At 43.7% G+C, this 12,842-nt stretch overlaps 1 protein-coding gene across 1 annotated transcript in view; it reads right to left on the minus strand.

Moving 5' to 3' along the window:
* The window catches only part of SEL1L3 (SEL1L family member 3), a 115,334-nt gene that overhangs the window by 72,212 nt on the left and 30,280 nt on the right, over window positions 1–12,842 (minus strand). The window contains 8 exon segments of the mRNA XM_021101079.1: window positions 8,018–8,047; window positions 8,049–8,074; window positions 10,850–10,914; window positions 10,917–10,961; window positions 11,310–11,357; window positions 11,360–11,374; window positions 11,377–11,412; window positions 11,415–11,430. Coding sequence (XP_020956738.1) covers window positions 8,018–8,047; window positions 8,049–8,074; window positions 10,850–10,914; window positions 10,917–10,961; window positions 11,310–11,357; window positions 11,360–11,374; window positions 11,377–11,412; window positions 11,415–11,430 — 281 coding nt within the window.

Here is a 12,842-nt window from a genome sequence, read left to right on the forward strand (position 1 = left end):
GTTGATTTACAGCGTCATGCCAATTTCTGCCACACAGTAAAGTGACCCAGTCACACATATACCAACCCTTTACTCTTGAGTTCTAGAAGATGGGATCACAGTGGGGTCAGGCAGGCTTAGGCTAGGATCCCAACTCTGTAATTTACCAGCTGTGTGACCTTGGATCCGTTGCTTAACCTCTCTGAGACTTAGTTTTCTCATTAGTAAAATGAAACTTCCTCTCTTACTGGGTTGGTACGAGAATTAAGTAGATGTAACAACATGTAGCATCCAGTGGCAGTGCCCGGACCATCATAAGAATTCAGTACAGGCCGGCTATTGATATTGTGACTTGTTTAGCATCCCCGGAATTATTTGGAATTGCTAATCTTAACTGGAAGCATTTTGCTCTGAAAGGAAAAAAGAAAACTTGTTGATTGAGTAGAAGGTGGAGGTGTAGGAAAATAAAAACATATCCTATCAGGAGTTCCCGACGTGGCTCAGTGGTTAACAAATCCGACTAGGAACCATGAGGTTGTGGGTTCGATCCCTGCCCTTGCTCAGTGGGTTAAAGGATCCAGCATTGCCGTGAGCTGTGGTATAGGTTGCAGACGCAGCTCGAATCCCGCGTTGCTGTGGCTCTGGTGTAGGCTGGTGGCTACAGCTCTGATTAGATCCCTAGCCTGGGAACCTCCATAGGCCACAGGAGCGGCCCTAGAAATGGCAAAAAGCCAAAAAGCCAAAAAGCCAAAACAAACAAACAAACAAACAAAAAAAAACCTATCAGGTAAGAACTGAGGTCAAATTCAGAGTTAGCAGGAGGCCACAGCAAGGTCAAAGGGCTTGGCCAAAGATGAAAAGCTAGTGCAGGTGATGTGTTGGAAGTCTGCCTTGTCCTGAAAGACGTGAAGGATCAGGAAGGAAAATAGGGGAAAGAAATGGGTAGGCATGAAAAAATGCACGAAGTTATTCCTTGCAGCATTGCTTATATTCCCAAGACTGGAAAACTCCAGGTGTCCGTCACTGAGGACTGGTGCCCACATCTTTCCAAGAGCTCCTGGGCAAAGGGCTCCGTGTTCTCACCTGGAGAACTCCCTCAAGTACATTGCTAAGTGAAAAAAATAAAAGCGAAAGAGCAGAACAACATACATCCTTTTTTTTGGCCGAGCCTGCAGCATGTGGAAGTTCCCAGGCCAGGGACTGAACATACACCACAGCAGCAACCTAGGCTGCTGCAGTGACAACAGTGGATACTTAACCCACGGCGCCACAAGGGAACTTTGAATCAATGCACTTTTTATCCAAGTTGAGGAGAATGGGTTTTTTCTTTTTTCTTATTTATTTATTTTTTTTGTATGTGAATTAAAAGAATTCTGGGAGTTCCCATCATGGTGCAGTGGAAAGAAATCCGACTAGGAACCATGAGGTTGCGGGTTTGATCCCTGGCCTCGTTCAGTGGGTTAAGGATCCGGCGTTACCACTAGCTGTGGTGTAGGTCACAGACACGGCTCAGATCCGGTGTTGCTGTGGCTGTGGTGTAGGTTGGCAGCTACAGCTCTGATTAGACCCCTAGCCTGGGAACCTCCATATGCTGTGTGTGCAGCCTAAAAAGAGCCAAAAAGACAAAAAAAAAAAAAAAAAAAGAGAATTGTGAGAGCATACATAGGAAACTAATAAAAGTATTTCCCCATAGCATAAGGGAAGGGAGCAGAGGATGGAGTGGATGGGGGCAGAGCTGAAAGCAAGACATCTAACTCTATACCTTTTTGCACGGTTTTGATTTTTTTTTAACCATGTGCATTTATTACCTGTTTAGAAGGTAAAATAGGAACAGGTGGACAAGGGCCATCAGAGCATATGTGAACAGCAAGAGGGGGTCAAGACTGGCATCAAGTGAGAAGCCAGGCAAAGGTAAAAGAGCCAGGCAGCACAGAGGGCAGATGGCAGCAGAAGGAAAGGACACAGCACGTCAGGCGGGACGCCAGGAGCCCCGCAGCTCAAGAGCGATGGTCCGGGGTGACGCGGATAGAGACGGAGCAGCCACCAGTGGTTGGCTCAGAGAAGCCGGGCAACCCAGGGTCATCCCAGGGGAGAGGATGGGCTGACTCTGAGCCCGACCCTTAGCAGGTGCTCTGGCTGGAAGACAAAAAGGTGAAGAAATGGGCGCTCTGAAAACATCAACCGATGGCGGCAGGAGGGCACACTTAGAAATTAGCTTTCTGCAAAGGCAACTAAAGGGGAAAAGAAATGCTTTCTCTCATGTTATTTCTTTGTCCAGAATCTCAGCCTTGAAGGGGGATGAGAAGATAATGGCCTCTTGTGTTTTAGGTGGGACCACAAAGTTATTATCCCTGAGAGCTGTGAATTGATTCTGTCTTTCAAGAACTTTGAAAGATTTGAATATTCCACCCACCCTCAAGAGATAACACTGGGCACTCAGTGGACACGAAGCAATGTTTCTGCAGAAGAAGCTCTCGTAAGGAACTCTGCTTAACCAGCTCACCAGCTCACCTCATGGCCCATCCCTACAAGATGCTGGATGCTTGCCAGCTGAACGTTACCCTTTGGGGCCTCCGTCTTCCGTTTTTTTTTCCTTGTTGGGGTCACCCCCGAGGCACATGGAAGTTCCCAGGCTAGGGGTCAACTCAGAGCTACAGCTGTCAGCCTACACCACAGCCACAGCAATACCGTACCTGAGCCATGCCTGTGACTACACTACAGCTCATGGTGACGCTGGATCCTTAACCCACTGAGCGAGGCCATGGATCGAACTTACACTCTCATGGATACTAGTCAGATTCGTTACCACTGGGCCACAATAGGAACTCCCCTAGTCTACTCTTAAACCTTTGCTGCCATTTCTTGAGCTGGGTGCTTAGCAAGAGCAAGATGTGTTTGTTGCCAACTGTATGATCATTGTAACCATGCAATCTGATTAAATCTTACGTAATGCAATAAAATATGGATCGGGAAGAAAGAAATATGCATTCCATAAAAATTAAGTTGAATATTTTGGGTAGACTCAGGATAGAATGGTTACTAAAAACCTGTTGTGGAATTAGGACAGCTGGAAAAGGCTGGAAAAAGAAACTGAAGAAGTCTAGATGGATTTGGGGCTCTGCTAATTTCACATGGCTTTGTTTTCTTTCCATTGGAAGAGACATACAGAAGCTGGGTACCATATATGCAGGAAAGATCACAGGGAACTCCAATCAGTAGATCCATACTCAAAGGAAAGGCCCTAATCAGAAAGATTGGCAAATGAATGTACATTTCTATTTTTCTTTTTTTTTTAATGGTCACACCTGCAGCATACGGAAGTTCCCCCAGGCTAGGGGTCGAATCAGAGCTGCAGCTGCCAGCCTACGCCACAGTCACAGCAACACCGGATCTGAGCCATGTCTGTGACCCATACCACAGCTGCAGCAATGCCAGATCCTTAACCCACTGATCGAGGCCAGGGATCGAACTCACCTCCTCACAGACACTATGTCAGGTTCTTAACCCATTGAAGCCACAGTGGGAACACTTCCACTTTTTGAATTAAAATAAAACACTTCCGGAATCTTCTTTATGGGTCTTTGCTTTCACTGAATTTTTTATCCTTACTGTAATACTACTCCATTTCTCCGGCTTGCTCTCCCTCCACATGGATGCCTCCACATTTTCTCCTCTAAAATTCTCAGTAGCTGCACCAAGATTGCAAGAGATTCCTTGCACTGTTGGATGGTCATCATTTTCGTTGACATAAAAGCTGAGCTAGAAGGTTCAAAAGCCCAAGCCTGTCCCTTCCGCAAGCCTCAGACACGCCAGCAAACCATCTTTACTCTTATCTGGCCGAAGGAGAGTGCCCTGCTTTATTACTTAGAGGATGGCAGCGGAGCAGAATTGCCTCTGCTGTTAAATAGGCCTTGCTTAGAATTAGGAACTAGTTTTGGCTCGAGGGTTCTTAGCAGGGGAACTGAGAGCCTCGAATGAGCTTAAAGTAATTCCCATCTTAACGGTCACTTCCTCAAGACCTGGTCTAAATTCTGGCCCCTAGATCCTCTCAAGCTAACCTATTTAATTCTTCCCCTGCCTGCACTGCAATGTGTAATGTTAAACTTATTTGTGAATGTATTTAAGATCCGTCTCCTGCCCCTAGATTGTTTAGCTCCATAAAGGCAGGGATGGACTGTATTCTTGTTGTTCATGATTTTATTCCCAGAGTCCAGCACTGTGTCAGGCAGGTGGTAAATGTGTTGGGTGAATGGAAAGCTACTGGAGGATGGATGGATGGATAATGGTTGGAATTCAACACTAGACAGGTCTGCAATTGTTATTGGCAACCTTTCTCTCCGTGCAGCACTGCGCTTCTGAGCATTTAATTATGATCTTCCTCATGACCTTTGTGGGAAACAGCTATCATTATGTTTACATTACAGAGCAAATAAAAAGGAGATTAAGAGGCTTTCCCTGGAACACCTACGACCATTTGGAATATCTGATGTTTAGTTGGCTGGCGTGGTCCATTCTGAAATCTCTCTGATGAATGAGATTCTAAAAGTCTAGCCACTGGAACCCCAGGTGGGTCCAATTAATTAATTGGTTAATTCTTAGTTGTTCAATTGATGAAGGGGGTCCCAGGAGTAGGGAATGGCAGCTGGGGGGAGTAAGAAGGGGCATTCTTGGCTCGGGACTTCTGTTACCAATTAGGCATCTTTTCAAGCTTTCACTGGGATGTGGACTGGGTACATACCTGAAAATCAGTCCTGACCGCTGAATTTATATGATCACACTGAATTCTGCCTTCACTTAAAATTTTTATTTTGTTCATCATAGATTCTTTTTTTTAAACATCTGCTTTATTTATTTATTTATTTTTCAGGGCCACACCCGAGGCATATGGAGGTTCCCAGGCTAGGGATCGAATCGGAACTACAGCTGCTGGCCTACACACAGCCACGCAATGCCAGGTCCAAGTTGCATCTGCAACCTACACCACAGCTCACGGCAACACTGGGATCCTTAACCTACTGAGGGGAGGCCAGGGATCGAACCTGCATCCTCATAGATATTGGTCAGGATCTTAACCCACTGAGTCACAAAAGGCACTCCCAGAATATGACCTTATTTGAATATAGGGTCATTGCAGATATAAGATGAGATCATACTGGCACAGTGGGCCCTTAATCCAATATGACTGTATCCGTATATAAAGGTGACATGACGTTTGGACGGAGACAGGCATTCACGCAGGGAAATGCCAAGGGAGATTGGAGTTACGCTGCCACAAGCCTAGAACTACAAGGCTGCAGAGACGCTTGGAAAGAGCCTCTCTCTGTCCTTCGAGGGCGCATGGCTTGCCTACACCTTGATCGTGGGCTCTAGCCTCTAGAACTGCAAGGCAATTAACCTTCCGCTGTTTAAGCCCCTCAGTTTGTGGTACTGTGTTCCGGCAGTCTTGGCAGACGAATGTAATTGCGGAGGCTTTTTGGGTGCCTCCTTAAATTTTATGCAGAAGGTCTATGCTCGGCCACCCCCTCCCTGCTCACCCCGCTCCCGGCCTTGGATCTTCCTGTGATTCACTCCACTCATGTCAGCATCTATGTTTCTGAGATTTTAAGAGCAAAGAAGCCCTTATGGGGAAATGAAAAAGAAAAAAAGAAAAAAAAAAAACCTCATGAAAGTCAATTAATGGTCAAAAGTGTCTGAGGTTGGAGGTGAGCATCAGGGGAGGAAGGGCAGATATTACTTTAGATTTGAAATTAGATTTGAGATTAGACATGCCCAAACCCCTTCACTTCTGGGGCAGGATGCAGCACTTGAGAGATTTCTAAAATTCATTTCTTTCTCCAAAGCAATCACCCAGGCCTTTCTCTCTTGAACTCCTCATAGAGGATCCCGGAGCTCCCACTGTGGCTCGCGTAATGAACCTGACCAGTATCCACGAGGACACAGGTTCAATCCCCGGCCTTGCTCAGTGGGTTAAGAACCAGCATGGCGGTGAGCTATGAGGTAGGCTGCCAGCTATAGCTCCAACTCATCCCCCTAACCTGGGAACTTCCATGTGCCTTGGATACAGCCCTTAAAAAAAAAAAAAAAAAAAATCCAAGGCCACTGTTTATATAAGAAACTCATAACCACTGAATTCTTTCTGACTGGTCTAAGTCTGCCTGGTCCATTTATGAGGCTTCTGCTCTGCTCCTTGGCCTCAGCCTCTATGCTCAATATAGCTGTCAAGTCACCCCTGCCTTGCTTCCCTGCAGGCTGAGGCCCAACACTTCTTAGCTCCCTCTGTACCTCTAATCCTCTAATCCGGTCATGGAAATAAGAATTTGTTCTATGTGCCCAGGGTCTAAAGAAACTGTCTGACTTAAATGTAAACAGAATGGTGGAGAAAAAAAAAAAAAAAAGCCAGAATGTACGTTCCCCTTTCCCCATCATCACCCCTCTTTCTTTTCTTTAATCATTGGTTTCCAAGATAACTGGGACAGTGTGGGGACTCTGATGTGAATGGAGCCTGTTTAGAAAGACAGCTGTAGTGAAATGACTGGCAAAGTGAAATGACTAAAGGAGGAAGAAATGAACCCCCCCCAACCCCCCAAGCAAAGTGCGTAACAATCTGGACACATTTTTCAAAAGTATACATACGAGCTAATAACTTTTTTGTTTCCGTACTTTGGACTTAATTCTCGAGCATTTGATTTTATAATATGTACGTGTGTGAGCCTGCGTGTGTATACACATAAATCTAGCTATGATGAGCTTCATACAATCCTAAAGAAAGTTACCCATAATTCTGTCACTATAAAACCCATCCTTTTTTTTGTCTTTTTGCCTTTTTCTATGGCTGCACCTGTGGCATATGGAGTTCCCAGGCTAGGGGTCCAATCGGAGCTGTAGCCGCTGGCCTACGCCAGAGCCACAGCAACAAGGGATCCGAGCTGTATCTGCAACCTACACCACAGCTCACGGCAACGTCGGATCCTTAACCCACTGAGCCAGGCCAGGGATCAAACCTGCAACCTCATGGTTCCTAGTCAGATTCGTTAACCACTGCAGCCACGGCGGGAGACTCCCTAAAACCCCACTCTTTAACAGAGATGTAGGAGCAAATTAAAAGAAGCCATACAAGGAACAAACCTGATTCATACAATTTCACTGTAACTCTTGTAGGGAATGGTTTGAATAAGGAGTGAAAAGTTACCAATATCAAGTGGTTACATACATTTCAAATGTTAGAATATAACCATAAATATGAAGGCTGTCCTGCTTTTATGTTTTATACTAGGCCAAAGTTCACTAATCCCTTCTCAACAAGCAACACTTAATTAATTTGATTTATTTTTCAAGAATGCCTTTTGTAGAGATAATTTTTCAAGGAAAATGAATTATAAAGCTCCCATTGACAGGAAGAATTTACAATGCAAGGCTGGAGAGAGAACCTAGTTTCTTTTGCTTAGAAACAAAAAGAATGTGTGGGGGGGAAACAGGAGAGTGAGTGGATTTAAAATAAGGAACTGGCCTAAGAAAACTTTTGTACGGTTGATATCCGGAATGTCTTGCCTCTGTTCTCTTCTGGGAGTTTGATGGTGTCTTGTCCTACGTTTAAGTCTTTAAGCCATGTTGAGAGTATTTTGTGCACGATGTGAGGGTGTGTTTTAATTTCATTGATTTACATGCAGCTGTCCAGTTTTCCCAGCCCAGTTGCTGAAGAGACTGTCTTTTCTCATTACATTCTTGATAGAACATGATGGCGGATAATGTGAAAAAAGAATGTGTATATATATATATATATACACACATATATATATATATATACACACACATATATATATATAGCTGGGTTACTTTGCTGTACAGTAGAAATTGACGGAGCATTGTAAGTCAAGCATATTAGCAAATTTTTAAAAATTAAAAAAGGGGGGAAAAGTGCACAGATTAGCACAGGGCAGACTAGTTAGAGTCTCTGCCTGGAAGGAGGAAAAAAAATATCTTTAGGGTAAGCTGAAAAGAAGTCTTACCTCACGCAAAAATTTAAGAGAGATCACCTTACCTAATGGTCTGATTATGGTAGTTTTCAAATCCTGCCGCTGCTGGCGGTTACTACGATCTGCGTGGGAAGAGAAACACAGGGGTCAGTTATGTCTCCACGTCATAAACACGGCCTGGGTAAAAGTGTCTTGTAACACCGCTTCCCGTCTGTCTCCTGATCAGTTTCTGCAAAATAAATTACTATTGCGTATTTTAAGACCTAAAGAGATTCAATGTCCCCAAATGACTTGATGTGATAAAAAAAAAAAAAAAAAAGATTGACAATGCAGCAGATTTCAGACCCTTCCAAACTACAGCCAAAGGTCTGGGCAGGTATTGTGCTTGAAGCTTGTTGCAGAGAAAGACGAGGAATGTGTAAGAGCCCAGAAAGAGGTCTTGAATTTGAGTCTGATTCCGTGAGAGCCTGAGGCGAAGAACAAGACTGAGGATGAATGTTCTTCACGCACTGCTGTTCCTACCAGCTCGGGGAAGCGTCACTGTCATTTCAATGGTGACAGTGTTTTCAGCATGAGTGTTGTTAAGCTGTCATGTTATTCTTCCCCCTGTCTGGGACTATGCCACCAGCCCCCTGAGGGTCAAGGGCTCTTCACTCCCCCCAGGCCAGCCGAGAAAGAGTTCGGGAAACACATTCTGGCTTAATGAGAGTCTCTAAGACGTGGCTTCCCACCATGCTATGCTAGGAAAGCTAATCCAGAAAACCAACCCAATTCGGCCATATGGAATTGTTGGTTCAGAGAAGAAAATGACACAGACCATTGTTTTCTAAACCAATATTTACTTAAGGCATTCTGTCCATTTAGTTGAAGCAATGAATATGTAATCTCACCCCGGAGGTGGCTTTTGCGTAGAGAAACAATAGCATGTTTTGGACCTATAAGTATTAGGGAGACCAGATAGGATGGGAGAAAAAGGGACCAAATGGCAAGTCTACTTATAAAAATACATATATAGGGAGTTCCTGTCGTGGCGCAGTAGGTTAACGAATCCGACTAGAACCATGAGGTTACGGGTTCGGTCCCTGCCCTTGCTCAGTGGTTAAGGATCCGGCATGCTGTGAGCTGTGGTGTAGGTTGCAGATGTGGTCGGATCTGCGTTGCTGTGGCTCTGGCGTAGGCCGGTGACTACAGCTCTGATTCGCACCCCTAGCCTGGGAACCCTCCATATGCCGTGGAAGCGGCCCCGAAGAATAGCAAAAAGACAAAACAAAACAAAACAAAACAAACAAACAAACAAACAAAAAATATATTATATGTCTTTTTTCTTTCCACACCACTAATCTACCTCCTCCATTCCTTCACTTCCTAATCTTCTCTTTGGCTTTACCGTGTCATGTACCTTGCATCTCTCATGCATCTCATGCATTCTCTTCGCATCTCATGTAAACTCATCTCTTTATGAAAGGGCTACTTTGATTTACTCTTTCTGCTCAAAAGCTGCAGTGATGCCGTGCTAACATGCAAGTGGAAATTCAAATTCCCTGATACTCCAATATTCTCCACATTCTAGCCCTAAGGACATTTTTCTTCTATTAGTGTTCTGCAGTCTGCAAATTCTACTTCAAACTGGTTGTCTGCTAGCCCCCAGTGCTGCACCAAACTGCCCCCTCCTCGCTTCTCCATCTAACTCTGCCATCTAGGAACCATCTCTAGGAACATTCCTGAGCGTCTCAGCATGAAGTGCTGTCTCTCTGCTGTGAATCAATATGAATCACTTGGTAATTAAGTTTGCTTCTGACACCCTTACTTGCTAATGTAACTTCCATAAATAGTCTATAAGCGCCTAGTGCTTGTGTACAGCAGTGCGCAATAAGATCTGTGATTTGCTCTGATGACTCGATACCTGCTAAGTGACACACAGTACTGAGCTGACCTTTGGGGAAAGCACCAACATGCTCTAATGCCATCATAATCCTCATGCAAATGAGAAGCTAAAATATGGACCATGGCAATGTCACCGAACATCATTCAGGAAACATACTAAAAATGCTAGCTAACATCTTAGGGACTCTTCTCAGAAGATACAAGGACTGACCTGATTCCTTTTCTCTTCAAAAAAAGAGAGGAAATGTGATAGACCTAACCGCCAAGGGAAGTCGGGTATTATCTAACCCACAAGACAAACAAAACGTCTTTTCCAGTTTTGTATCAAAAAATCCAAATCAAAGAAGTGCTGGTGAGAAAATAAAGTAACCAGAAAAAAAGTAGCATCGTGACATCGGATCTATCAAGAAATGGAATTATCTTCAATTATAACAAGAGACTTGCCATAATCCATAAAATCTGTGTTATGAGGGCTTGAAACGGTTATGTGCAGTGTTTTATAGTACAAAGTGGATAAAGAACTTTCATCTCTCCAGAATTACCTCTAGGTTCGTTGCTTATTATTGTCTGTTTAATGCCAAGCATAAGCAATTGTTTTAACTGCCAAAACCGTCAAGCAGTTCTTGGCTGTACTAACCAATAATTTCAATAAGAAAGTAGTAGGTTGATAACCCTGTATAAACATGGCCAAGGCTATTTTACATTTATCTCCCCAAAGCCGATCTCACTAGGAGAAAAGACCGAATTGCTCAAATCATTGTGGCTATATAGCTGGCTATATTATGTACTCATTCACCACAGAGTTGAAAGAAGCACTTTAAAAGTAATTAAATGGGATAGAATTCTGATGATTTAAACCTCCAACTATAAAAATTTGATTTAAAAAAGTGTACGCTGTAAAAGTTTATCAGTTACCACAATTTTTTTTTTGCAGATTCCTAGCTCCTGATTTACAGCACACTTAACGTAAAGGAATGATGCTGAAGTGATCATGGTGGAGCGGGCTTTTGTACCTGGCCGCGTTAAAAGAGATATCCAGCGAAGCCACTCCTTAAAGGTATGGTGAATTTCGTTTTACAGCAAGGTCGTCTCCTTTGACAAGATGCATCTGAATGTGCAGGTGGCCTAAAAGGAAAACGCATGAAACAACAAAAACATAGGCGTGAATGAAGTGGCTACACCTTTTCAACAATTGCCTAAAAACCTACAAGGCTAGACTGCATTCCTTCTTCCTTTCAACAAAATAAAGCAAGAAACCAAACCAACCGACCAAACCAACCCACATAAGTGCATTCCTCTGTAAATAAGACTTTCGTTTAAGCTTCCAGAAAAAGTTTCACTTGAGTCTATATTGGAAACCATCACTCTCATGCACTGCCATGCTGACACCATCCTTCTATTCTAGACAGATATCTCTGTCAATAGACAGAGCATAAGCAATCCCACTATCATTCTAATCGTTCTGTTTCCTACTTACCCTCTTCGGTAGAAATACAGAAGGCGTGCCGTACATCTCATTGAATCGACAAAGTACAGGATCCACAGAGATTGGCCTTGCAATAATGGAGCAAATAAGCCACAATGAAACAGTAACCTAGAAGAGTGAGGGGGGAAAAATTTGCAGATTGATATCATCCAAGACAGGTAATTACAGTTAACAATGACCGAGTAAATGCTTTCTTTCCAATGAAGGGATGAATGTGACTTCGTGTTCATCCTGGGAGATCAGCTTGCAAAGCTTGATTTGAGACAAAGGAGTAGTTATAGTAACTGCACGAGATAGGAGTTAAGCATCACTGTATGAAACCAGCAGACATTGTACCTTGCACCAAAACTCTTTTTATGCCTTTTTGAGAATCGTACACGCTTGCCATTTGAATTCTTGATTAAGGCTCATAGAAAGCCAGACACAGAATAAAATCTGGATTTTAATAAGAGGTGATTGATAAGAAGCTATTCTAATTTCAATGATTAAAAAAAAAACATAATTAGGGCTTTTTGAGCAATTTTGTTTCTTTCAAAGATAAAAGCCCAAAGGCAGAAAATGTCATAGTCTGCAAACGGCATCACTATATGCTAATTGGGATCGCAGATACTATTTTAATGCACTTATTAGTGTTCAATATCACAGTTCTGGCTGACCGATATGGAACAACTACTCTAATTGTTCCATTTCTGGACGAGGGCTATTTTAGTTGAAAAAATATTGTCCATCTGTGATTTGGGAAGGAGGATAAAATAACGGTAGTCAGCTTATCTAGGACACATCTAGCCAAGCTATGTCGCCACCGATCGTCGGCAAATATGTTTAAACACTTGCTTGACACCACACATGTGCTAGTGACCAGCAGTTCAAAGATGAGCTGGAGTAGTGGCATTCTGCATGTCAAGCAGGAATCAAGGTCAAACCAGTACAGGGCGTGCGCTCCATGAGCCCGTTACCAATTCACAGTTTGGGTTAAAGTGCAGCGCCCAGGTTCTTTAGCAAGACCTTTTAGAATATCTGGCTTTATAATCTGGCCTCCAAATCAGTGGTAAGATATGCAAACAGATGGTGCACACAGCTCCCTCCTGACCACCCAGCTGAGCAAGCTCATGAAGATAAGTTATTACAGGAGGCTTAGCAAGAACATACGCTTAGTTAAGTGACTCAAGATCTTTCTACAGCAGCAGCATGGGAAGAATTAAATCACTCTGCTAATCCATCCGTTCCAAGGTGAACCAGGAACCGTTTCAGCATCTTCCATTCAGCAGAAGGAAAAAAATATATCTGGGTTTTGCTGAAATCAATGGAGGAGATCAGATGTCGTGAGATTTCAGCGGCTCATCCAAACTTGCAAGACAGAAGAGGCAAGCAAAGGCCGCGATCTGGCAGGGCTGTGGCTGGCTGCACCTGACGCCTTGCAGAGCCTCCGGCTCCAACACTGACTCCTTCCTCCGGTCCTTCCCAGGACGACATACAACGTCTGAGGCAAACTGCGGTCTGCTACATGCAAGAGTAATTTC

Source organism: Sus scrofa, chromosome 8 (assembly GCF_000003025.6).
Source record: "Sus scrofa isolate TJ Tabasco breed Duroc chromosome 8, Sscrofa11.1, whole genome shotgun sequence".
Taxonomy (NCBI): Eukaryota; Metazoa; Chordata; class Mammalia; order Artiodactyla; family Suidae; genus Sus; species Sus scrofa.